Source organism: Palaemon carinicauda, chromosome 34, assembly GCF_036898095.1.
Source record: "Palaemon carinicauda isolate YSFRI2023 chromosome 34, ASM3689809v2, whole genome shotgun sequence".
In the NCBI taxonomy this organism is placed as follows: domain Eukaryota; kingdom Metazoa; phylum Arthropoda; class Malacostraca; order Decapoda; family Palaemonidae; genus Palaemon; species Palaemon carinicauda.
This window is the reverse complement of record NC_090758.1, coordinates 46,384,186-46,408,350: the sequence shown is the minus strand read 5'-3', so window position 1 is coordinate 46,408,350 and position 24,165 is coordinate 46,384,186. Positions and strand designations below refer to the sequence as shown.

Below are 24,165 nucleotides of genomic sequence, written 5' to 3'. Positions count from 1 at the left end.
TCAAGAAAACTTAACAATATTTAATACTTAACAATAACAAAATTTAGATCAACCTTGTTAAAACTACAAATAACATTATTTAATAACAAGGAAGGACAAATAACGGTCCTTTGAATCACACTGGATTCCCTAAAACTAAGAAGCTAAGTCCTAACAAAGACAAGAGAAATATCAATTATAAACTTGGATCCAACAATTTGGCTGGCCAGAACAAAAAATAACCCTAATACTAATTACAAGAAAGAAGGAAGACGGAGTAAATAAAACAAGAAAAACCATCATAAATCCTACCTATAAACACAAAACTAATGAACACAAAACCTTGTCTATAATAGACATACTGGAAGATATCATGTAGTCACGTCTTAAATATGACAATATATAAAAGATCAAATGATGCAAAGGATGTAAATAGTTCTCCTCAATTCAGTGGATGAATCAGAGGAGACAACACTAGGGCCGTCATTCACTGGTCATAACAGCTATCAGGGCAGGTCCTGAACGCCAGGGCATAACCATAAAGGGCAAGCAATCCCAAACAAAAATCAGACACTCTATGTCTTACCTGGCGTCAGCCTCCCTACTGGCCACCTCACGAGCTTTCAAGCTCCCAAAACCACAGCAGCTGATTGGAGACGTTAGTGCACCAATTCCCTGGGAAGTCCTCCTCGTCAGGGAAAGGCAGACCTGGCTCGAGTCGCAGGTGACAAGAGCACCTGCAGACAACAGATCAATGTAAGGATCAAAAGCGTAATCCAAAGAATCGTCCAAATAAGTTGCCAAACAATCGTCATGCAGAGTCCAAATCACTATGCTGCTCAAGGTATATTATCAGGGGAGTGCTCAAGCCCGAACTGAATTCTGTCCGAGCACCAACGTCCAGACATCAAGTCGCGTTCATAAACACTCGTATGTAAAAAAAAAAACAATCGTTAAAACGATAGTTCGATAATATAAACAACCGGGGAGGAGGCGCCTAACCACACTGAGAATTGTTAAATTAAGCACTTTACACTTAAACACTTAAATTTCAAAAATAACAAACAAATTCTCATACAAAACAAAGGCTATTCTGCCACAAAATGATTCTTAAAAACTAGTAATTAAACCTAGAAAAACAAGGCTTATCTAGACTTTCTAATACCTTCCTCCCCAAAAACAAAACAAAAAATTCCAATAAATTTTTTTTTTTATACAAAACATGAAACCTGTAAAGAGAAAATGATTAACACATCACTCTTAAGACAAAGTAAAGTCTCAGGGTGAAACCTGAAATAAGAATTCTCATGAACAACACTACAACCAATGAATTTTAAAAACTAAATTGTCACAAAGAAAATTTACCAGCCTAAACAATAGAGAAAACATAAATGAAAAATAAACCATAAGGTCAAATTAGCACAAAATATTAACCACCAGACACTGACTGTCTCAAATTCAGCCAATAACATTGAGTTTACACATAACAGACACTACCACAGTATGACCGCCCACACTTTGGTCACTACAGGCTTTACTTTGGTTCAAAAGAAAACAGACAAATTATAAAATACCTCACTAAGAAAACCTAATGACTAACAAACCAAACTCCCAGCGAAAAACACACTCATACTCATCCTTACATCTCTAAGAATAACGCAAACCAATTGAAGAGACGAGAAGGGCGAGGGGAGGGGGGCCAAGTCGTGATCAAATCTATATCCTTGAAAGGGCATCGGGAATTCGATTCTCCGATCCTTTAACGTGTTTAATCACAAGCGAGAATTCTTGCAATTGCAGAGCCCAACGTAAAATTCTCTGGTTGGCGCCTTTCATGTGCTCGATGAAAACCAGTGGATTGTGATCTGTCCATACTTCTATGGGATAACAAAAATTTGTTACATAAGGCTTAAAATGCACAAGAGTACGCACCAAGGCGAGGGCCTCCTTTTCAATGGTGGAATATTTTCTCTCGGCGGCCAGTAGCTTTCGGCTATAATACGATACAGGATGAACCTCTCCTATATCGTTCCTTTGAAAAAGGACACCCCCAATACCTATGTCACTGGCATCCACTGCAATAATAAAAGGTCTCTGGAAATTAGGAGAAGTCAATATTGGATTAGATACTAATACCATCTTAAGTTTAATAAGTGCTTCCTCACACTGAGGAGACCACATAAACTTCTGCCCTTTCTCCAACAACTTGGTAAGTGGCTGAGCAATGTCCGAGAAATTTTGCACGAATCTGCGATAATAACCAGTCATGCCCAGCACTCGCCGAACTTCTCTGACATTGCACGGCCTCTTTAAATGCATGAAAGCCTCAAGGTTGGCTTGTTTGGGTGCCACCTGACCCAAACTAACCTCGTGACCCAAATAACAAACTTTTGCCTTACCAAATTTACATTTTGCTAAATTAACCCTGGATAGGTACGATGGGTCGTTTGCGACCCCGAGCGTCAAAAAAAAACAGGTTTTTCTCACGTGACTCACCCCCGTGACTGAATTTGTGGGTGATCGACCTGCAGGAGGTGTCTCCCCTACACGCTCTAGTAGTGTCCAGATGTGCATTGCTGTAGCTGTACTCCTTCCCCGATTTCTGAGACGCGTCGGGGTCGTTCGCGTCCGAGTTTACCCTTCTAAGGTAGTTTGCATAATTATCAAAGTTATTACGTATTATGAAATTGTCATAGAATGGTGCAACTTGTATAGGTTATCGGTTGTGGAAAGTCTTGGTGGATTGTTTGGCTACCATGTGCATGTTTTTTTTTTTAGTTAAAATGTCGTTCATCACCACGAGGACCATTTTACCGCGAGTGCCCCTTTTTCATTTTTTTTCATTTTTTTGCCAAGTCATTTTTCCGTAAGATATTGCCAAATAGTGTCGTAAAACTTTTGCTTGTTTAGTGTTGGAAAGTGTGTCTAGATGATCTGGCTACCCATGCATGACTTTGTTTTTGTCAGATACGACGTAGTTATTGGTATATTGGGTATTTAACTGCGGTTACCAATTTCTGTTTTTTTTTCAATATTTGTAAAAATTACTACGTAGTAAGGAATTGCCGTATATTATTCATTTTTTTTTCATGTTTATGTGTTAGAAAGTGTGCCTTGATGGTTGGGCTAACACGTGCATGTCTTTTTTTTTTATCTGAGATGTCGTATATTAGAATGTCGGGCATTTTACCGCGAGTGTCCCTTTTTCATTTTTTTTCATTTTTTTGCCAAGTCATTTTTCCGTAAGATATTGCGAAATAGTGTCGTAAAACTTTTGCTTTTTTAATGTTGGAAAGTGTGTCTAGATTATCTGGCTACCCATGCGTGATTTTGTTTTTGTCAGATACGACGTAGTTATTGGTATATTGGGTATTTAACTGCGGTTGCCAATTTCTGTTTTTTTTCAATATTTGTAAAAATTTACTACGTAGTAAGGAATTGCCGTATATTATTGATTTTTTTTTCATGTTTATGTGTTAGAAAGTGTGCCTTGATGGTTGGGCTAACACGTGCATGTCTTTTTTTTTTATCTGAGATGCCGTATATTAGAATGTTGGGCATTTTTCCGCGAGTGCCCCTTTTTATTTGTTTTGCATTTTTTTGCTTAGTCATGTTACCGTAAGGAATTGGCAAGTAGTGTCGCAAAACTTATATTTTTATAGTGTTGGAAAGTGTTTCTAGATGATCTGGCTACCCATGCCTATTTTTTTTTTTAGCCAGATATGGCGTATATATAAGTATGTGTTCGATTTTCCGGTGATTGCCATTTTTTCGTTTTTTCCCATTTCTTTCAAAATTACTACGTACTAAGGAACTATCACAGAGTAATATTTCCTTTATATGTTTATTTGTCGGAAAATATGCCTTGATGGTTTGCCTAGCACGTGGCTGAAATTTTTTTTTTCTGAAATGCCGTATATTAGAATGGCCATTTTTCCACGAGTGCCCCTTTTTATTTGTTTTGCATTTTTTTGCTTAGTCATGTTACCGTAAGGAATTGGCAAGTAGTGTCGCAAAACTTATAATTTTATAGTGTTGGAAAGTGTTTCTAGATGATCTGGCTACCCATGCCTATCTTCTTTTTTTAGCCAGATATGGCGTATATATAGGTATGTGTTCGATTTTCCTGTGATTGCCATTTTTTCGTTTTTTCCCATTTCTTTCAAAATTACTACGTACTAAGGAACTATCACAGAGTAATTATTCATTTAGATGTTTATTTGTCGGAAAATGTGCCTTGATGGTTTGCCTAGCACGTGGCTGAATTTTTTTGTTCTGAAATGCCGTATATTAGAATGTTAGCCATTTTTCCGCGAGTGCCCCTTTTTATTTGTTTTGCATTTTTTTGCTTAGTCATGTTACCGTAAGGAATTGGCAAGTAGTGTCGCAAAACTTATATTTTTATAGTGTTGGAAAGTGTTTCTAGATGATCTGGCTACCCATGCCTATCTTTTTTTTAGCCAGATATGGCGTATATATAGGTATGTGTTCGATTTTCCGGTGATTGCCATTTTTTCGTTTTTTCCCAATTCTTTCAAAATTACTACGTACTAAGGAACTATCACAGAGTAATGATTCCTCTAGATGTTTATTTGTCGGAAAAGTTTGTTTACTTTTTTTTTATTGAATATCATCAAATTTTTTTAGCTAAAATATTGTTTTACATTTTTTTTTTCGATTTTATTTCCCTTCAAAAAAATTTTTTTGGGTCAGAATTTTAATTTTATAGTCGTAAAATAATCGACAATTATCCAGCAACCCACCATACAATTTTTATGCATATCCAATAATAATTAGATTAGTAAATAACACCTTGAAATTGACATACCCTTCCTACATTTCCAGTGGCAGATTAGGGAGTCTGAGTCAGTGTGGTTGGCGGCCATTTTGTGGACATATCCGAAGCGTAAGCTGCCCTATCTATATATATTCTTGTTCCCTATAGAATTTGTGATATTTTGGTATATTTTTACCTGCATAAATATCATATTATATATTAAATATATGTATTTTTTTATGAAATTTCTAAGTACTCAAAAAATTACCTTTAGATATGGCCCCTGATATAAATGTAATTTACAAAATAATGAAGATTTTTTTACATATTTCTAGTTTAGGATAACATATGTTTATTCCCTAAAAAAATTAGCCACTTCCTATTTCATTTGGGTACCCACAAAAATTCATGAAATTTGGACAAATTTTTTTGGCAAAAAAAAGTTACCCTTTTTTTCTCATTTCAGATCTTCACCTCCATGGGTCTGACTTCATCCAAAATACATCAAGATGTGTCCTAAACATTCAAGAATCAATTCCTAAAAGGATTTGTGTATATATGTATAAACTTTTTTTTTATGAATTTTTATGTCAGGTCTTTTTTTTTCTACTTAATTTTTTAAAATATTTATAATAAATAGTTTTTCCGCAGATGAGTAGTATTTATCTTTACAGGTGTTTTAAGCATTCATTGAAGTTTTTTTTGGCAAAAGAAAAAAGGAGGTTACTGCAAAAACTGATTTTTCAAGAATTTTTTTTGCCGTCGGGGTCGTTCGCGTCCGAGTATACCCTTAAAGGGGTGTCCGAGGAGCGTACCTATCCAGGGTTAATAACCAAACCTGCAAATTTAAGGGCCTTAAATACCTTACGCAATCTCGCCATGTGCGTACTCCAATCATCACTATATACAACCAAGTCATCGATATAAATTTCAGTTCCCTTTAAACCACAAATGACCCTATTCATAAGCCTCTGGAAAGTACACGCGGCATTTTTCATCCCAAAGGGCATTACTTTACACTCGTAAAGCCCAAAGGGAGTTACAAATGCAGAGATCTCTCTTGCTCGATCAGACAAGGGAACCTGCCAATACCCTTTCAATAAATCCAATTTCGTAATGAACTTAGCAGCCCCTATGTGATCGAGACAGTCATCTATCCGAGGCAAAGGAAAAGAGTCATTCTTAGTATGTGTGTTAACCTTACGGTAGTCCACACACATACGGAACTTTCCGTCGGACTTCTTAACCAGGACTACCGGGGAGCTCCATGGACTAACGGAAGGTTGGATGAGATCGTGTTCCAGCATATATTTAATCTCCTTATCAACTATATCCCTCTTAATGGGATTCAGCCGATAAGGACTCTGTTTCACAGGAGAAGCTTTACCCACGTCTACATCATGCTCAAGAAAATTAGTTCGACCTGGAGAATTCCGAAATAAATCTGGAAAAGAAGAAATTAAATTAATTACATCCCTCCTTTGAGCAATCTCCAGATGCCCCAGCCCTTCCTTCAAAACTTCAAAATTTTGAATATTATCAAAAAGAGCATCAGAAGACACCTGACAAATCAAATCCTCCAAATCCTCTGAAGGTAAATCCATACTTTCAACCACAGGCTCATAAACAATAGCGAGAGGATCATGTCTATTAGAAGTATAGAGTTTTAACCTATTTATATGGAATATTCTGCACTTCCGTTTGGTCCCAGGAGCCTCTATTTCATAATTCACCTCCGACAACTTCCTCAACACCTTCCAGGGTCCCTTATATCTTGGTTCAAGGAAATTGTCAGAGTCAGTACTTAAAACTAAAACTAATTCTCCGGGCTCAAACGACCGTGCTTTAGATTTCCTATCAAAATTTAATTTCATAGCAGCCTGAGAACTGGCCAAATTTTCTCTGGCAAATTTCCAGGCTCTAGATAATTTTTTTCTCAAGTCCTCCACAAAGTCTCCTACGTTTGCATTCCCACCTCTATCAGTCTCAAGCATCTCATGAAAAAATTCCAAAGGTCCACGTACTTTATGTCCAAATACCAGTTCGAAAGGAGCTACACCAGTTGAAGAATTTGGATGATTTCTTAGAGCAAAGAGAGCAAAGGGAAGCCCTTTATCCCATTCCTCCCCTTGTTCATAACAATACTTTTTCAAAATAGATTTAAGGGTCTGATGGAACCTTTCCACCAGGCCCTGACTCTCCGGATGATATGGTACACTGGTCTTGTGCTGAATGGCCAGTTCTGCACATTTACCTTTAAATACCTTGCTAGTAAAATTTGTACCGCAGTCAGTTTGAATAGTACGAGGGAGACCATACCTGGAAAAAAATTCAATTAGTTTGTCAAATACAACCTTAGAGGTTATCCTTCTCATTGGGAAGGCCTCAGGGAATCGAGATGCTCTATCCATAATTGTCAAGAGATGGGTAAACCCAGACTTAGTTTTAGGCAAAGGCCCAACCACATCAATAACTAATTCCACAAAAGGCTCACCTATCGCAGGAATTGGATTTAAGGGAGCTTTAGGAATAATTTGGTTGGGTTTCCCCATCACTTGACAAACCTCACATTCATTAATAAATTGTTTCACAGATGATTTTAATCCTGGCCACCAAAAACATTCTGGCAACTTTCGAAAAGTTTTACATACACCGAAGTGGCCAGAAAAAGAATCATCATGTGCAAGACTCAAGACAGACCTACGGAATTGAGATGGGACAACAATTTGTTCAATACGAGACGTCTTGCTCAGATTATCAGTTAAAGGACGACTAATCCTGTATAGTAAACCATTGATCACACAAAACCTGGGTTTAGTCAAATCTGCAGTGTCACCCAAATCAAAATTAAATTCCTTTTTCTGAGCTTCAATAAATGAAGACCTGTCCCAATCAGGTCTCAAAACATTGCTAACCACACTATTACCACTACTATCTACAGACCCGGGCCTCTCTATGTCTACTTCTAAACTACTTAAGATTAAATCTTCGTCATTATCAATTAAATTTGCAGCCTTTACTGCTGCCCGGGTTGTTACTGCAACAGGACAGGCATGCACAGACAATATGGGGAACAACTCTTGTCCTTTTGTATTTAACATATCGTTACCCAAAATGCCGTCAATTCCAGGAATAGGGAGACACTCAACAACTGCTAATTCTGTCACTTTATCATAACCAGGGAAAGACAATCTGACCTCCACTAACGGAGCCGAAACAACGGTGTTCGGGAACCCTCCCAGAACAACAAAATTTCCTGTATACTCAGCTAAATTTTTCAAAGAGTCTTTCAAAACCAGAGACCGAGCTGACCCTGTGTCCCTCAAAAATTTCACACCAACAGTTTTAGAAGTAGATATTAATTTACCAGGCCAAATATATTTATCATAAAGTAGTCATGCCTCCTTTCTGCTAGAAGACTGACTACTGCTACTAACATCATTACTAGTGTTAGCTACTGGACGGTTTTCAACTACGGGATCGCTGATAACAGGTTTACTAGTAGATATTAGTGACACAGGATTATTATTATTCCTTTGGAGGTACCTTCTTCTGGCATAACACTGTGCCTGATAATGTCCCTACTTATTACACCAAAAACAAGTCCCCCTACCTCTATTATTCACATTACCTGGGCCAGAACCAAACCTATTATCTTCAGAAAAGACACGAGTGTCCTGTCCACTCAAGTCTTTTCCCTGGTTACTATCAGGCTTATGATTTTTATCTGGTGGGTTACCCTGCCCACGAGTATTCACAAAAGACCCCAACCTCTGAAAATTAACTGGCCTAGCAGATTGAAAATTCACATCTTTATTTCCAAAACTACCAGACCCAGTTCGATGGGTCAATACAAACTCGTCAGCAATTTGGGCGGCATTACTTAAATTAAAAGCTTTTACCTCTTCTAGATAAATTTTCAATTCCTTACTACATGACCTTTTGAATTCTTCTAGGAGCATGAGTTCTCTCAAAGCGGAGAAAGAGACCACCTGGCGGCTTTTTAACCAATGATCAAATTGTTCCTCCTTAAGCCTAGCAAATTCCACATAAGTAAGGGAGGCCTGCTTCGTAAAATTTCTGAACTTAAGGCGGTAGGCCTCAGGAACCAAATCATATGCCTTGAGGACTAGAGCCTTAACCTTATGGTAATCACGGGCAATACCTTCTTCCAAGGCATTATACACTCTAATTGCCTTGCCCACCAACCTACATTGAATTAGTACAGTCCACATTTCTGGGGGCCAAGACAACCGAGTGGCAACACGTTCAAAAGCCTTGAAAAATTCTGGAACATTCAACTCTTCAAATACTGGCACCAATTTCAAGGCCTGTGAGTTGCCCCGAGGTGTACTAAAATGATTAGAGGTGCCCTGCAGCCTAGCAATTTCTAAATTGATATTGGCCATCTCCAATTCATGCCGCCTCGCCCTCTCATTCTCTTCAAATTCCAGTTTCATCAATTCTATCCGTTTACATATTAAATCAAATTCACCGTCCTCCTTGGACTCCACCAAAGGACAAACAGGAACCTGAGGATCTTTTGGCGCAGGGTTTACTACAGAATTGAATGGATTAGTGGAAATATTTAGTTTCAGAGGCAAGTTAGCCTGACCTTCATAAATAGTTCCTGTCCGGGGAGGATCCTCAAACAGAGTTAGACCTCCATTAACACTTATTCTGTCATCATCATTAATCATACTACCCTCACGCTCAGAGTCACTACTACCTGAAACTTCATACTCCCTAACCAAATGTTCAGCCTCAGCCAGACCTTGAACAACTTTACTTTTAACAGCTACCAACAATTGATTTTTCGTATCCGCTGCCCTCAACGGAATACCCAACCACCGGGCACAACTTACTAAACAAGTCTTATTTAGTACTGGCAGATGCTTTATACAATCACCTGACCCTAAAAACTCTGCGGGGTCAAACACAAAACCCTCCATTGCACCAAAATTAGCAGGGGAGAAAGGTAATACTTTACAACTAAAGAAAATATTGTCATATTAACAAAGTTCTGTTCCACAGACCAAAACACTGAGTACACCTGAGAACAATCCTGTCACGGTCGCCAATTGTTATAACCCTTAGGGTTATTATAAGAGTTCTTATTATAATTGTTGTCAGTAATAAATGTAACTCAGTGCTAAAGGTCAGCGGAAACAAACACTCAAGAAAACTTAACAATATTTAATACTTAACAATAACAAAATTTAGATCAACCTTGTTAAAACTACAAATAACATTATTTAATAACAAGGAAGGACAAATAACGGTCCTTTGAATCACACTGGATTCCCTAAAACTAAGAAGCTAAGTCCTAACAAAGACAAGAGAAATATCAATTATAAACTTGGATCCAACAATTTGGCTGGCCAGAACAAAAAATAACCCTAATACTAATTACAAGAAAGAAGGAAGACGGAGTAAATAAAACAAGAAAAACCATCATAAATCCTACCTATAAACACAAAACTAATGAACACAAAACCTTGTCTATAATAGACATACTGGAAGATATCATGTAGTCACGTCTTAAATATGACAATATATAAAAGATCAAATGATGCAAAGGATGTAAATAGTTCTCCTCAATTCAGTGGATGAATCAGAGGAGACAACACTAGGGCCGTCATTCACTGGTCATAACAGCTATCAGGGCAGGTCCTGAACGCCAGGGCATAACCATAAAGGGCAAGCAATCCCAAACAAAAATCAGACACTCTATGTCTTACCTGGCGTCAGCCTCCCTACTGGCCACCTCACGAGCTTGCAAGCTCCCAAAACCACAGCAGCTGATTGGAGACGTTAGTGCACCAATTCCCTGGGAAGTCCTCCTCGTCAGGGAAAGGCAGACCTGGCTCGAGTCGCAGGTGACAAGAGCACCTGCAGACAACAGATCAATGTAAGGATCAAAAGCGTAATCCAAAGAATCGTCCAAATAAGTTGCCAAACAATCGTCATGCAGAGTCCAAATCACTATGCTGCTCAAGGTATATTATCAGGGGAGAGCTCAAGCCCGAACTGAATTCTGTCCGAGCACCAACGTCCAGACATCAAGTCGCGTTCATAAACACTCGTATGTAAAAAAAAAAAACAATCGTTAAAACGATAGTTCGATAATATAAACAACCGGGGAGGAGGCGCCTAACCACACTGAGAATTGTTAAATTAAGCACTTTACACTTAAACACTTAAATTTCAAAAATAACAAACAAATTCTCATACAAACCAAAGGCTATTCTGCCACAAAATGATTCTTAAAAACTAGTAATTAAACCTAGAAAAACAAGGCTGATCTAGACTTTCTAATAATGTAGAAACTCTTTTTCAAGCCTTTCGATTTTCTTTTTCTTCTTCTTCTTCTTCTCCTCCTTTTCACTTTCCTTCTCCTGCTTCTATATTCCATCCCCTTCCTTCTTCTCCTTCTCCTCCCTTCCATTCTCCTTCTCTTTCTGATTATGATGATGTAGAAGCTCTTTTTCAAGCCTTTCGATTTTCAATTTCTTCTTCTCCTTCTTCTCCTCCTTCACACTTTCCTTCTCTTGCATCTCCATTCCATACTCCTCCTTCTTCTCCTTCTCCTCCCTCCCATTCTCCTTCTCTTTCTGATTATGATGATGTAGAAGCTCTTTTTCATGCCTTTCGATTTTCTTTTTCTTCTTCTTCTTCTTCTCTTCCTTTTCACTTTCCTTCTCCTGCTTTTCCAATCCATCCTCCTCCTTCTTCTCCTTCTCCTCCCTTCCATTCTCCTTCTCTTTCTGATTTTGATGATGTAGAAGCTCTTTTTCAAGCCTTTCGATTTTCATTTTCTTCTTCTCCTTCTTCTACTCCTTCACACTTTCCTTCTCTTGCTTCTCCATTCCATCCTCCTCCTTCTTCTCCTTCTCCTCCCTTCCATTCTCCTTCTCTTTCTGATTATGATGATGTAGAAGCTCTTTTTCAAGCCTTTCGATTTTCTTTTTCTTCTTCTTCTTCTCCTCCTCCTTTTCACTTTCCTTCTCCTGCTTCTCCATTCCATCCTCCTTCTTCTCCTTCTCCTCCCTTCCATTCTAATTTTTCTGATTATGATGATTTAGAAGCTCCTTTTTAAGAATTTCTATTTTCTTTTCCTTCTTCCTCTTCTTTTCCTCCTTTTCACTTTCCTCCTCCTGCTTCTCCATTCCATCCCCTTCCTCCTTCTCCTTCTCCTCCCTTCCATTCTCCTTCTCTTTCTGATTATGATGATGTAGAAGCTCTTTTTCAAGCCTTTCGATTTTCTTTTTTTTCTTCTCCTTCTTCTCCTCCTTCACACTTTCCTTCTCTTGCTTCTCCATTCCATCCTCCTCCTTCTTCTCCTTCTCCTCCCTTCCATTCTCATTTTTCTGATTATGATGATGTAGAAGCTCCTTTTTAAGTCTTTCGATTTTCTTTTTCTTCTTCCTCTTCTTTTCCTCCTTTTCACTTTCTTTCTCCTGCTTAGCCATTCTAGTCTCCTCCTTTTTCTCCTTCTCCTCCCTTCCATTCTCCTTCTCTTTCTGATTATGATGATGTAGAAGCTCTTTTTCAAGCCTTTCGATTTTCTTTTTCTTTTTCTTCTTCTTCTCCTCCTTTTCACTTTCCTTTTCCTGCTTCTATACTCCATCCCCTTCCTTCTTCTCCTTCTCCTCCCTTCCATTCTCCTTCTCTTTCTGATCATGATGATGTAGAAGCTCTTTTTCAAGCCTTTCGATTTTCTTTTTCTTCTTCTTCTTCTCCTCCTTTTCACTTTCCTTCTTCTGCTTCTATATTCCATCCCCTTCCTTCTTCTCCTTCTCCTCCCTTCCATTCTCCTTCTCTTTCTGATCATGATGATGTAGAAGCTCTTTTTCAAGCCTTTCGATTTTCTTTTTCTTTTTCTTCTTCTTCTCCTCCTTTTCACTTTCCTTTTCCTGCTTCTATACTCCATCCCCTTCCTTCTTCTCCTTCTCCTCCCTTCCATTCTCCTTCTCTTTCTGATCATGATGATGTAGAAGCTCTTTTTCAAGCCTTTCGATTTTCTTTTTCTTCTTCTTCTTCTCCTCCTTTTCACTTTCCTTCTTCTGCTTCTATATTCCATCCCCTTCCTTCTTCTCCTTCTCCTCCCTTCCATTCTCCTTCTCTTTCTGATCATGATGATGTAGAAGCTCTTTTTCAAGCCTTTCGATTTTCTTTTTCTTCTTCTTCTTCTCCTCCTTTTCACTTTCCTTCTTCTGCTTCTATACTCCATCCCCTTTCTTCTTCTCCTTCTCCTCCCTTCCCTTCTCCTTCTCATTCTGATTATGATGATGTAGAAGCTCTTTTTCAAACCTTTCCATTTTCATTTTCTTCTTCTCCTTCTTCTCCTCCTTCACACTTTCCTTCTATTGCTTCTCCAATCTATCCTCCTCCTTCCTCTCCTTCTCCTCCCTTCCATTCTCCATTTCTTTCTGATTATGATGATGTAGAAGCTCTTTTTCAAGCCTTTCGATTTTCTTTTTCTTCTCATTCTTCTTATCCTCCTTTTCACTTTCCTTCTCCTGCTTCTCCATTCCTTCCTCCTCCTTCTTCTCCTTCTCCTCCCTTCCATTCTCCTTCTCTTTCTGATTATGATGATGTAGAAGCTCTTTTTCAAGCCTTTCGATTTTCTTTTTCTTCTTCTTCTTCTTTCCCTCCTTTTAACTTTCCTTCTCCTGCTTTGCCATTCCCTCTTCCTCCTTTTTCTCCTTCTCCTCCCTTCCATTCTAATTTTTCTGATTATGATGATGTAGAAGCTCTTTTTCAAGCCTTTGGATTTTCTTTTTCTTCTTCTTCTTCTTCTCCTCCTTTTCACTTTCCTTCTTCTGCTTCTACATTCCATCCCCTTCCTCCTTCTCCTTCTCCTCCCTTCCATTCTCCTTCTCTTTCTGATTATGATGATGTAGAAGCTCTTTTTCAAGCCTTTCGATTTTCTTTTTTTTCTTCTTCTTCTTCTCCTCCTTTTCACTTTCCTTCTCCTGCTTTGCCATTCCCTCCTCCTCCTTTTTCTCCTTCTCCTCCCTTCCATTCTAATTTTTCTGATTATGATGATGTAGTAGCTCCTTTTTAAGTCTTTCAATTTACTTTTTCTTCTTCCTCTTCTTTTCCTCCTTTTCACTTTCCTTCTCTTGCTTCTCCATTCCATCCTCCTCCTTCTTCTCCTTCTCCTCCCTTCCATTCTCCTTCTCTTTCTGATTATGATGATGTAGAAGCTCCTTTTTAAGTCTTTCGATTTTCTTTTTCTTCTTCCTCTTCTTTTCCTCCTTTTCACTTTCTTTCTCCTGCTTAGCCATTCTAGTCTCCTCCTTTTTCTCCTTCTCCTCCCTTCCATTCTCCTTCTCTTTCTGATTATGATGATGTAGAAGCTCTTTTTCAAGCCTTTCGATTTTCTTTTTCTTTTTCTTCTTCTTCTCCTCCTTTTCACTTTCCTTTTCCTGCTTCTATACTCCATCCCCTTCCTTCTTCTCCTTCTCCTCCCTTCCATTCTCCTTCTCTTTCTGATCATGATGATGTAGAAGCTCTTTTTCAAGCCTTTCGATTTTCTTTTTCTTCTTCTTCTTCTTCTCCTCCTTTTCACTTTCCTTCTCCTGCTTCTCCATTCCATCCTCCTCCTTCTTCTCCTTCTCCTCCCTTCCATTCTCCTTCTCTTTCTGATTGTGATGATGTAGAAGCTCTTTTTCAAGCCTTTCGATTTTCTTTTTCTTCTTCTTCTTCTTCTCCTCCTTTTCACTTTCCTTCTCCTGCTTCTCCATTCCATCCTCCTCCTTCTTCTCCTTCTCCTCCCTTCCATTCTCCTTCTCTTTCTGATTGTGATGATGTAGAAGCTCTTTTTCAAGCCTTTCGATTTTTATCTTCTTATTCTTCTTCTCCTCCTTCACACTTTCCTTCTCTTGCTTCTCCAATCCATCCTCCTCCTTCTTCTCCTTCACCTCCCTTCCATTCTCCTTCTCTTTCTGATTATGATGATATAGAAGCTCTTTTTCAAGCCTTTCGATTTTCTTTTTCTTCTTCTTCTTCTTCTCCTCCTTTTCACTTTCCTTCTCCTGCTTCTATATTCCATCCCCTTTCTTCTTCTCCTTCTCCTCCCTTCCATTCTCCTTCTCTTTCTGATTATGATGATGTAGAAGCTCTTTTTCAAGCCTTTCGATTTTCATTTTCTTCTTCTCCTTCTTCTCCTCATTCACACTTTCCTTCTCTTGCATCTCCATTCCATACTCCTCCTTCTTCTCCTTCTCCTCCCTTCCATTCTCCTTCTCTTTCTGATTATGATGATGTAGAAGCTCTTTTTCATGCCTTTCGATTTTCTTTTTCTTCTTCTTCTTCTTCTCCTCCTTTTCACTTTCCTTCTCCTGCTTCTCCAATCCATCCTCCTCCTTCTTCTCCTTCTCCTCCCTTCCATTCTCCTTCTCTTTCTGATGTTGATGATGTAGAAGCTCTTTTGCAAGGCTTTCGATTTTCATTTTCTTCTTCTCCTTCTTCTCCTCCTTCACACTTTCCTTCACTTGCTTCTCCATTCCATCCTCCTCCTTCTTCTCCTTCTCCTCCCTTCCATTCTCCTTCTTTTTCTGATTATGATGATGTAGAAGCTCTTTTTCAAGCCTTTCGATTTTCTTTTTCTTCTTCATCTTCTTCTCCTCCTTTTCACTTTCCTTCTCCTGCTTCTATATTCCATCCCCTTCCTTCTTCTCCTTCTACTCCCATCCATTCTCCTTTTCTTTCTGATCATGATGATGTAGAAGCTCTTTTTCAAGCCTTTCGATTTTCTTTTTCTTCTTTTCGATTTTCTTTTTCTTCTTCTTCTTCTTCTCCTCCTTTTCACTTTCCTTTTTCTGCTTCTATATTCCATCCCCTTCCTTCTTCTCCTTCTCCTCCCTTCCATTTTCCTTCTCATTCTGATTATGATGATGTAGAAGCTCTTTTTCAAACCTTTCGATTTTCATTTTCTTCTCCTCCTTCTTCTCCTCCTTCACACTTTCCTTCTCTTGCTTCTCCAATCTATCCTCCTCCTTCTTCTCCTTCTCCTCCCTTCCATTCTCCTTTTTTTCTGATTATGATGATGTAGAAGCTCTTTTTCAAGCCTTTCGATTTTCTTTTTCTTCTCATTCTTCTTCTCCTCCTTTTCACTTTCCTTCTCCTGCTTCTCCATTCCTTCCTCCTCCTTCTTCTCCTTCTCCTCCCTTCCATTCTCCTTCTCTTTCTGATTATGATGATGTAGAAGCTCTTTTTCAAGCCTTTCGATTTTCTTTTTCTTCTTCTTCTTCTTCTCCTCCTTTTCACTTTCCTTCTCCTGCTTCTCCATTCCATCCATCTCCTTCTTCTCCTTCTCCTCCCTTCCATTCTCCTTCTCTTTCTGATTATGATGATGTAGAAGCTCTTTTTCAAGCCTTTCGATTTTCTTTTTTTCTTCTTCTCCTCCTTTTCACTTTCCTTCTCCTGCTTCTCCATTCCATCCTCCTCCTTCTCCTTCTCCTCCCTTCCATTCTCCATCTCTTTCTGATTATGATGATGTAGAAGCTCTTTTTCAAGCCTTTCGATTTTCTTTTCCTTCTTCTTCTTCTTCTCCTCCTTTTCACTTTCCTTCTCCTGCTTCTCCATTCCATCCTCCTCCTTCTTCTCCTTCTCCTCCCTTCCATTCTCCTTCTCTTTCTGATTATGATGATGTAGAAGCTTTTAATCATGCCTTTCGATTTTCTTTTTCTTCTTCTTCTTCTTCTCCTCCTTTTCACTTTCCTTCTCCTGCTTCTCCAATCCATCCTCCTCCTTCTTCTCCTTCTCCTCCCTTCCATTCTCCTTCTCTTTCTGATTTTGATGATGTAGAAGCTCTTTTGCAAGCCTTTCGATTTTCATTTTCTTCTTCTCCTTCTTCTCCTCATTCACACTTTCCTTCTCTTGCATCTCCATTCCATACTCCTCCTTCTTCTCCTTCTCCTCCCTTCCATTCTCCTTCTCTTTCTGATAATGATGATGTAGAAGCTCTTTTTCATGCCTTTCGATTTTCTTTTTCTTCTTCTTCTTCTTCTCCTCCTTTTCACTTTCCTTCTCCTGCATCTCCAATCCATCCTCCTCCTTCTTCTCCTTCTCCTCCCTTCCATTCTCCTTCTCTTTCTGATTTTGATGATGTAGAAGCTCTTTTGCAAGCCTTTCGATTTTCATTTTCTTCTTCTCCTTCTTCTCCTCCTTCACACTTTCCTTCACTTGCTTCTCCATTCCATCCTCCTCCTTCTTCTCCTTCTCCTCCCTTCCATTCTCCTTTTTTTTCTGATTATGATGATGTAGAAGCTCTTTTTCAAGCCTTCCGATTTTCTTTTTCTTCCTCTTCTTCTTCTCCTTCTTTTCACTTTCCTTCTCCTGCTTCTCCATTCCATCCTCCTCTTTGTTCTCCTTCTACTTCCTTCCATTCTCCTTCTCTTTCTGATTATGATGATGTAGAAGCTCTTTTTCAAGCCTTTCGATTATCTTTTTCTTCTTCTTCTTCTTCCCCTCCTTTTCACTTTCCTTCTCCTGCTTCTTCAATCCATCCTGCTCATTCTTCTCCTTTTCCTCCCTTCCATTCTCCTTCTCTTTCTGATTATGATGATGTAGAAGCTCTTTTTCAAGCCTTTCGATTTTCTTTTTCTTCTTCTTCTTCTTCTCCTCCTTTTCACTTTCCTTCTCCTGCATCTCCAATCCATCCTCCTCCTTCTTCTCCTTCTCCTCCCTTCCATTCTCCTTCTCTTTCTGATTTTGATGATGTAGAAGCTCTTTTGCAAGCCTTTCGATTTTCATTTTCTTCTTCTCCTTCTTCTCCTCCTTCACACTTTCCTTCACTTGCTTCTCCATTCCATCCTCCTCCTTCTTCTCCTTCTCCTCCCTTCCATTCTCCTTTTTTTTCTGATTATGATGATGTAGAAGCTCTTTTTCAAGCCTTCCGATTTTCTTTTTCTTCCTCTTCTTCTTCTCCTTCTTTTCACTTTCCTTCTCCTGCTTCTCCATTCCATCCTCCTCTTTCTTCTCCTTCTCCTCCCTTCCAGTCTCCTTCTCTTTCTGATTATGATGATGTAGAAGCTCTTTTTCAAGCCTTTCGATTATCTTTTTCTTCTTCTTCTTCTTCCCCTCCTTTTCACTTTCCTTCTCCTGCTTCTCCATTCCATCCTGCTCATTCTTCTCCTTTTCCTCCCTTCCATTCTCCTTCTCTTTCTGATTATGATGATGTAGAAGCTCTTTTTCAAGCCTTTCGATTTTCTTTTTCTTCTTCTTCTTCTTCTCCTCCTTTTCACTTTCCTTCTCCTGCTTCTATATTCCATCCCCTTCCTTCTTCTCCTTCTCCTCCCTTCCATTCTCCTTCTCATTCTGATTATGATGATGTAGAAGCTCTTTTTCAAACCTTTCGATTTTCATTTTCTTCTTCTCCTTCTTCTCCTCCTTCACACTTTCCTTCTCTTGCTTCTCCAATCTATCCTCCTCCTTCTTCTCCTTCTCCTCCCTTCCATTCTCCTTTTCTTTCTGATTATGATGATGTAGAAGCTCTTTTTCAAGCCTTTCGATTTTCTTTTTCTTCTCATTCTTCTTCTCTTCCTTTTCACTTTCCTTCTCCTGCTTCTCCATTCCTTCCTCCTCCTTCTCCTCCCTTCCAATCTCCTTCTCTTTCTGATTATGATGATGTAGAAGCTCTTTTTCAAGCCTTTCGATTTTCTTTTCCTTCTTCTTCTTCTTCTTTCCCTCCTTTTCACTTTCCTTCTCCTGCTTCTCCATTCCATCCTTCTCCTTCTTCTCCTTCTCCTCCCTTCCATTCTCCATCTCTTTCTGATTATGATGATGTAGAAGCTCTTTTTCAAGCCTTTCGATTTTCTTTTTTTCTTCTTCTTCTCCTCCTTTTCACTTTCCTTCTTCTGCTTCTCCATTCCATCCTCCTCCTTCTCCTTCTCCTCCCTTCCATTCTCCTTCTCTTTCTGATTATGATGATGTAGAAGCTCTTTTTCAAGCCTTTCGATTTTCTTTTTTTTCTTCTTCTTCTTCCCCTCCTTTTCATTTTCCTTCTCCTGCTTCTCCATTCCATCCTCCTCCTTCTTCTCCTTCTCCTCCCTTCCATTCTCCTTCTCTTTCTGATTATGATGATGTAGAAGCTCTTTTTCAAGCCTTCCGATTTTCTTTTTCTTCTTCTTCTTCTTCTCCTTCTTTTCACTTTCCTTCTCCTGCTTCTCCATTCCATCCTCCTCCTTCTCCTTCTCCTCCCTTCCATTCTCCTTCTCTTTCTGATTATGATGATGTAGAAGCTCTTTTTGAAGCCTCCCGATTTTCTTTTTCTTCTTCTTCTTCTTCTCCTTCTTTTCAATTTCCTTCTCCTGCTTCTCCATTCCATCCTCCTCTTTGTTCTCCTTCTCCTCCCTTCCATTCTCCTTCTCTTTCTGATTATGATGATGTAGAAGCAGTTTTTCAAGCCTATCGATTTTCTTTTTCTTCTTTTTCTTCTTCTTCTCCTCCTTTTCACTTTCCTTCTTCTTCTTCTCCATTCCATCCTTCTCCTTCTTCTCCTTCTCTTTCCTTCCATTATCCTTCTCTTTCTGATTATGATGATGTGGAAGCTCTTTTTCAAGCCATCGATTTTCTTTTCCTTCTTCTTGTTCTTCTCCTCCTTTTCACTTTCCTTCTCCTGCTTCTCCATTCCATCATCCTCCTTCTCCTTCTCCTCCCTTCCATTCTCATTCTCTTTCTGATTATGATGATGTAGAAGCTCTTTTTCAAGCCTTTCGATTTTCTTTTTTTCTTCTTCTTCTTCTCCTCCTTTTCACTTTCCTTCTTTTGCTTCTCCATTCCATCCTCATCCTTCTTCTCCTTCTCCTCCCTTCCATTCTCCTTCTCTTTCTGATTATGATGATGTAGAAGCTCTTTTTCAAGCCTTTCGATTTCCTTTTTCTTCTTCATCTTATTCTTCTCCTTTTCACTTTCCTTCTTCTGCTTCTCCATTTCATCCTCTTCCTTCTTCTCCATCTCTTACCTTCCATTCTCCTTCTCTTTCTGATTATGATGATGTAAAAGCTCTTTTTCAAGCCTTTCGATTTTCTTTTTCTTCTTCTTCTTCTTCTCCTCCTTTTCACTTTCATTCTCTTGCTTCTCCATTCCATCCTCCACCTTCTTCTCCTTCTCCTTCCTTCCATTCTCATTCTCTTTCTGATTATGATGATGTAGAAGCTCTTTTTCAAGCCTTCCGATTTTCTTTTTCTTCTTCTTCTTTTTCTCCTCCTTTCCACTTTCCTTTTCCTGCTTCTCCATTCCATCCTCCTCCTTCTTCTCCTTCTCCTCCCTTCCATTCTCCTTCTCTTTCTGATTATGATGATATAGAAGCTCTTTTCAAGCCTTTCGATTTTCTTTTTTTTCTTCTTCTTCTCCCCCTTTTCACTTTCCTTCTCTTGGTTTGCCATTCCCTCCTCCTTCTTCTCCTTCTCCTCCCTTCCATTCTCATTTTTCTGATTATGATGATGTAAAAGCTCCTTTTTAAGTCTTTCGATCTTCATTTCCTTCTTCTTCTTCTTCTCCTCCTTTTCACTTTCCTTCTCCTGCTTCTCCATTCCATCCTCCTCCTTCTTCTCCTTCTCCTCCCTTCCAATCTCCGTCTCTTTCATATTATGATGATGTAGAAGCTCTTTTTCAAGCCTTTTGATTTTCTTTTCCTTCTTCTTCTTCTTCTCGTCCTTTTCACTTTACTTTTCCTGCTTCTCCATTCCATCGTCCTCCTTCTTCTCCTTCTCCTCCCTTCCATTCTCCTTCTCTTTCTGATTAAGATGATGTATAAGCTCTTTTTCAAGCCTATCGATTTTCTTTTCCTTCTTCTCTTTCTTCCCCTCCTTTTCACTTTCCTTCTCCTGCTTCTCCATTCCATCCTCCTCCTTCTTCTCTTTCTCCTCCATTCCATTCTCCTTCTCTTTCTGATTATGATGATGTAGAAGCTCTTTTTCAAGCCTTTCGATTTTCTTTTTCTTCTTCTTTTTCTCTTCCTTTCCACTTTCCTTTTCCTGCTTCTCCATTCCATCCTCCTCCTTCTTCTCCTTCTCCTCCCTTCCATTCTCCTTCTCTTTCTTATTATGATGATGTAGAAGCTCTTTTTCAAGCCTTTCGATTTTCTTTTTTTTCTTCTTCTTCTTCCCTTCCTTTTCACTTTCCTTCTCCTGCTTCTCCATTCCATCCTCCTCCTTCTTCTCCTTCTCCTCCATTCCATTCTCCTTTTCTTTCTGATTATGATGATGTAGAAGCTCTTTTTCAAGCCTTTCGATTTTCTTTTCCTTATTCTTCTTCTCCTCCTTTTCACTTTCCTTCTCCTGCTTCTCCATTCCATCCTCTTCATTCTTCTCTTTCTCCTCCCTTCCATTCTCCTTCTATTTTTGATTATGATGATGTAGAAGCTCTTTTTCAAGCCTTTCCATTTTCTTTTTCTTCTTCTTATTCGCTTCATTTTCACTTTCCTTCTTCAGCTTCTCCATTCCATCCTCCTCCTTCTCCTTCTCCTCCCTTCCATTCTCCTTCTCTTTCTGATTATGATGATGTAGAAGCTCTTTTTCAAGCATTTCGATTTTCTTTTTTTCTTCTTCTTCTTCTCTTCCTTTTCACTTTCCTTCTCCTGCTTCTCCATTCCATCCTCCTCATTCTTCTCCTTCTCCTCCCTTCCATTCTCCTTCTCTTTCTGATTATGATGATATAGAAGCTCTTTTTCAAGCCTTTCGATTTTTTTTTTTTCTTCTTCTTCTTCTCTTCCTTTTCACTTTCCTTCTCCTGCTTCTCCATTCCATCCTCCTCATTCTTCTCCTTCTCCTCCCTTCCATTCTCCTTCTATTTCTGATTATGATGATGTAGAAGCTCTTTTTCAAGCCTTTTGATTTTCTTTTTCTTCTTCTTCTTCTTCTCCTCTTCCTTTTCACTTTCCTTCTCTTGCTTCTCCGTTCCATCTTCCTCCTTCTTCTCCTTCTCCTCCCTTCCATTCTCCTTCTCTTCCTGATTATGATGATATATAAGCTCTTTTTCAAGCCTTTTGATTTTCTTTTTCTTCTTCTTTTTCTCCTCCTTTTCACTTTCCTTCTCCTGCTTCTCCATTCCATCCTCCTCCTTCTTCTCCTTCCCCTTCCTTCCATTCTCCTTCTCTTTCTGATTATGATGATGTAGAAGCTCTTTTTCAAGCCTTTCGATTTTCTTTTTCTTCTTCTTCTTCTTCTCCTCCTTTTCACTTTCCTTCTCCTGCTTTGCCATTCCCTCCTCCTCCTTTTTCTCATTCTCCCTTCCATTCTCATTTTTCTGATTTTGATGATGTAGAAGCTCCTTTTTAAGTCTTTCAATTTTCTTTTTCTTCTTCCTCTTCTTTTCCTCCTTTTCACTTTCCTTCTCCTGCTTAGCCATTCCAGCCTACTCCTTTTTCTCCTTCTCCTCCCTTCCATTCCCCTTCTTTTTCTGATTATGATGATGTAGAAGCTCTTTTTCAAGCCTTTCGATTTTCATTTTCTTCTTCTTCTTCTTCTCCTCCTTTTCACCTTCCTTCTCCTGCTTCGCCATTCCAGCCTCCTCCTTCTTCTCCTTCTCCTCCCTTCCATTCTCCTTCTCTTTCTGATTATGATGATGTAGAAGCTCTTTTTCAAGCCTTTCGATTTTCTTTTTCTTCTTCTTTTTCTCCTCCTTTTCACATTCCTTTTCCTGCTTCTCCATTCCATCCTCCTCCTTCTTCTCCTTCTCCTCCCTTCCATTCTCCTTCTCTTTCTGATTATGATGATGTAGAAACTCTTTTCCAAGCCTTTCGATTTTCTTTTTCTTCTTATTCTTCTTCTCCTCCTTTTCACTTTCCTTCTCCTGCTTCTCCATTCCATCCTCCTCCTTCTTCTCCTTCTCCTCCCTTCCATTCTCCTTCTCTTTCTGATTATGATGATGTAGAAGCAGTTTTTCAAGCCTTTCGATTTTCTTTTTCTTCTTTTTCTTCTTCTTCTCCTCCTTTTCACTTTCCTTCTCCTCCCTTCCATTCTCCTTCTCTTTCTGATTATGATGATGTAGAAGCTCTTTTTCAAGCCTTTCGATTTTCTTTTTCTTCTTCTTTTTCTCCTCCTTTTCACATTCCTTTTCCTGCTTCTCCATTCCATCCTCCTCCTTCTTCTCCTTCTCCTCCCTTCCATTCTGCTTCTCTTTCTGATTATGATGATGTAGAAACTCTTTTCCAAGCCTTTCGATTTTCTTTTTCTTCTTATTCTTCTTCTCCTCCTTTTCACTTTCCTTCTCCTGCTTCTCCATTCCATCCTCCTCCTTCTTCTCCTTCTCCTCCCTTCCATTCTCCTTCTCTTTCTGATTATGATGATGTAGAAACTCTTTTCCAAGCCTTTCGATTTTCTTTTTCTTCTTATTCTTCTTCTCCTCCTTTTCACTTTCCTTCTCCTGCTTCTCCATTCCATCCTCCTCCTTCTTCTCCTTCTCCTCCCTTCCATTCTCCTTCTCTTTCTGATTATGATGATATAGAAGCAGTTTTTCAAGCCTATCGATTTTCTTTTTCTTCTTTTTCTTCTTCTTCTCCTCCTTTTCACTTTCCTTCTTCTTCTTCTCCATTCCATCCTTCTCCTTCTTCTCCTTCTCTTTCCTTCCATTATCCTTCTCTTTCTGATTATGATGATGTGGAAGCTCTTTTTCAAGCCTTTCGATTTTCTTTTCCTGCTTCTTGTTCTTCTCCTCCTTTTCACTTTCCTTCTCCTGCTTCTCCATTCCATCATCCTCCTTCTCCTTCTCCTCCCTTCCATTCTCATTCTCTTTCTGATTATGATGATGTAGAAGCTCTTTTTCAAGCCTTTCGATTTTCTTTTTTTCTTCTTCTTCTTCTCCTCCTTTTCACTTTCCTTCTTCTGCTTCTCCATTCCATCCTCCTCCTTCTTCTCCTTCTCCTCCCTTCCATTCTCCTTCTCTTTCTGATTATGATGATGTAGAAGCTCTTTTTCAAGCCTTTCGATTTCCTTTTTCTTCTTCATCTTATTCTTCTCCTTTTCACTTTCCTTCTTCTGCTTCTCCATTTCATCCTCTTCCTTCTTCTCCATCTCTTACCTTCCATTCTCCTTCTCTTTCTGATTATGATGATGTAAAAGCTCTTTTTCAAGCCTTCCGATTTTCTTTTTCTTCTTCTTCTTTTTCTCCTCCTTTCCACTTTCCTTTTCCTGCTTCTCCATTCCATCCTCCTCCTTCTTCTCCTTCTCCTCCCTTCCATTCTCCTTCTCTTTCTGATTATGATGATATAGAAGCTCTTTTCAAGCCTTTCGATTTTCTTTTTTTTCTTCTTCTTCTCCCCCTTTTCACTTTCCTTCTCTTGGTTTGCCATTCCCTCCTCCTTCTTCTCCTTCTCCTCCCTTCCATTCTCATTTTTCTGATTATGATGATGTAAAAGCTCCTTTTTAAGTCTTTCGATCTTCTTTTCCTTCTTCTTC

General features: G+C 39.0%; 1 protein-coding gene across 1 annotated transcript; it reads right to left on the bottom strand.

The window, feature by feature from the left end:
- Positions 1 to 14,805: 14,805 nt before the first annotated feature.
- Positions 14,806 to 23,302, bottom strand: LOC137626876 (uncharacterized). The gene is made up of 2 exons (XM_068357861.1): positions 22,972 to 23,302; positions 14,806 to 15,011 (listed from the first exon to the last, which is right to left on the bottom strand). Exons 1-2 carry the CDS (start codon positions 23,300 to 23,302, stop codon positions 14,806 to 14,808), a joined length of 537 nt encoding a protein of 178 aa, XP_068213962.1.
- Positions 23,303 to 24,165: the final 863 nt, after the last annotated feature.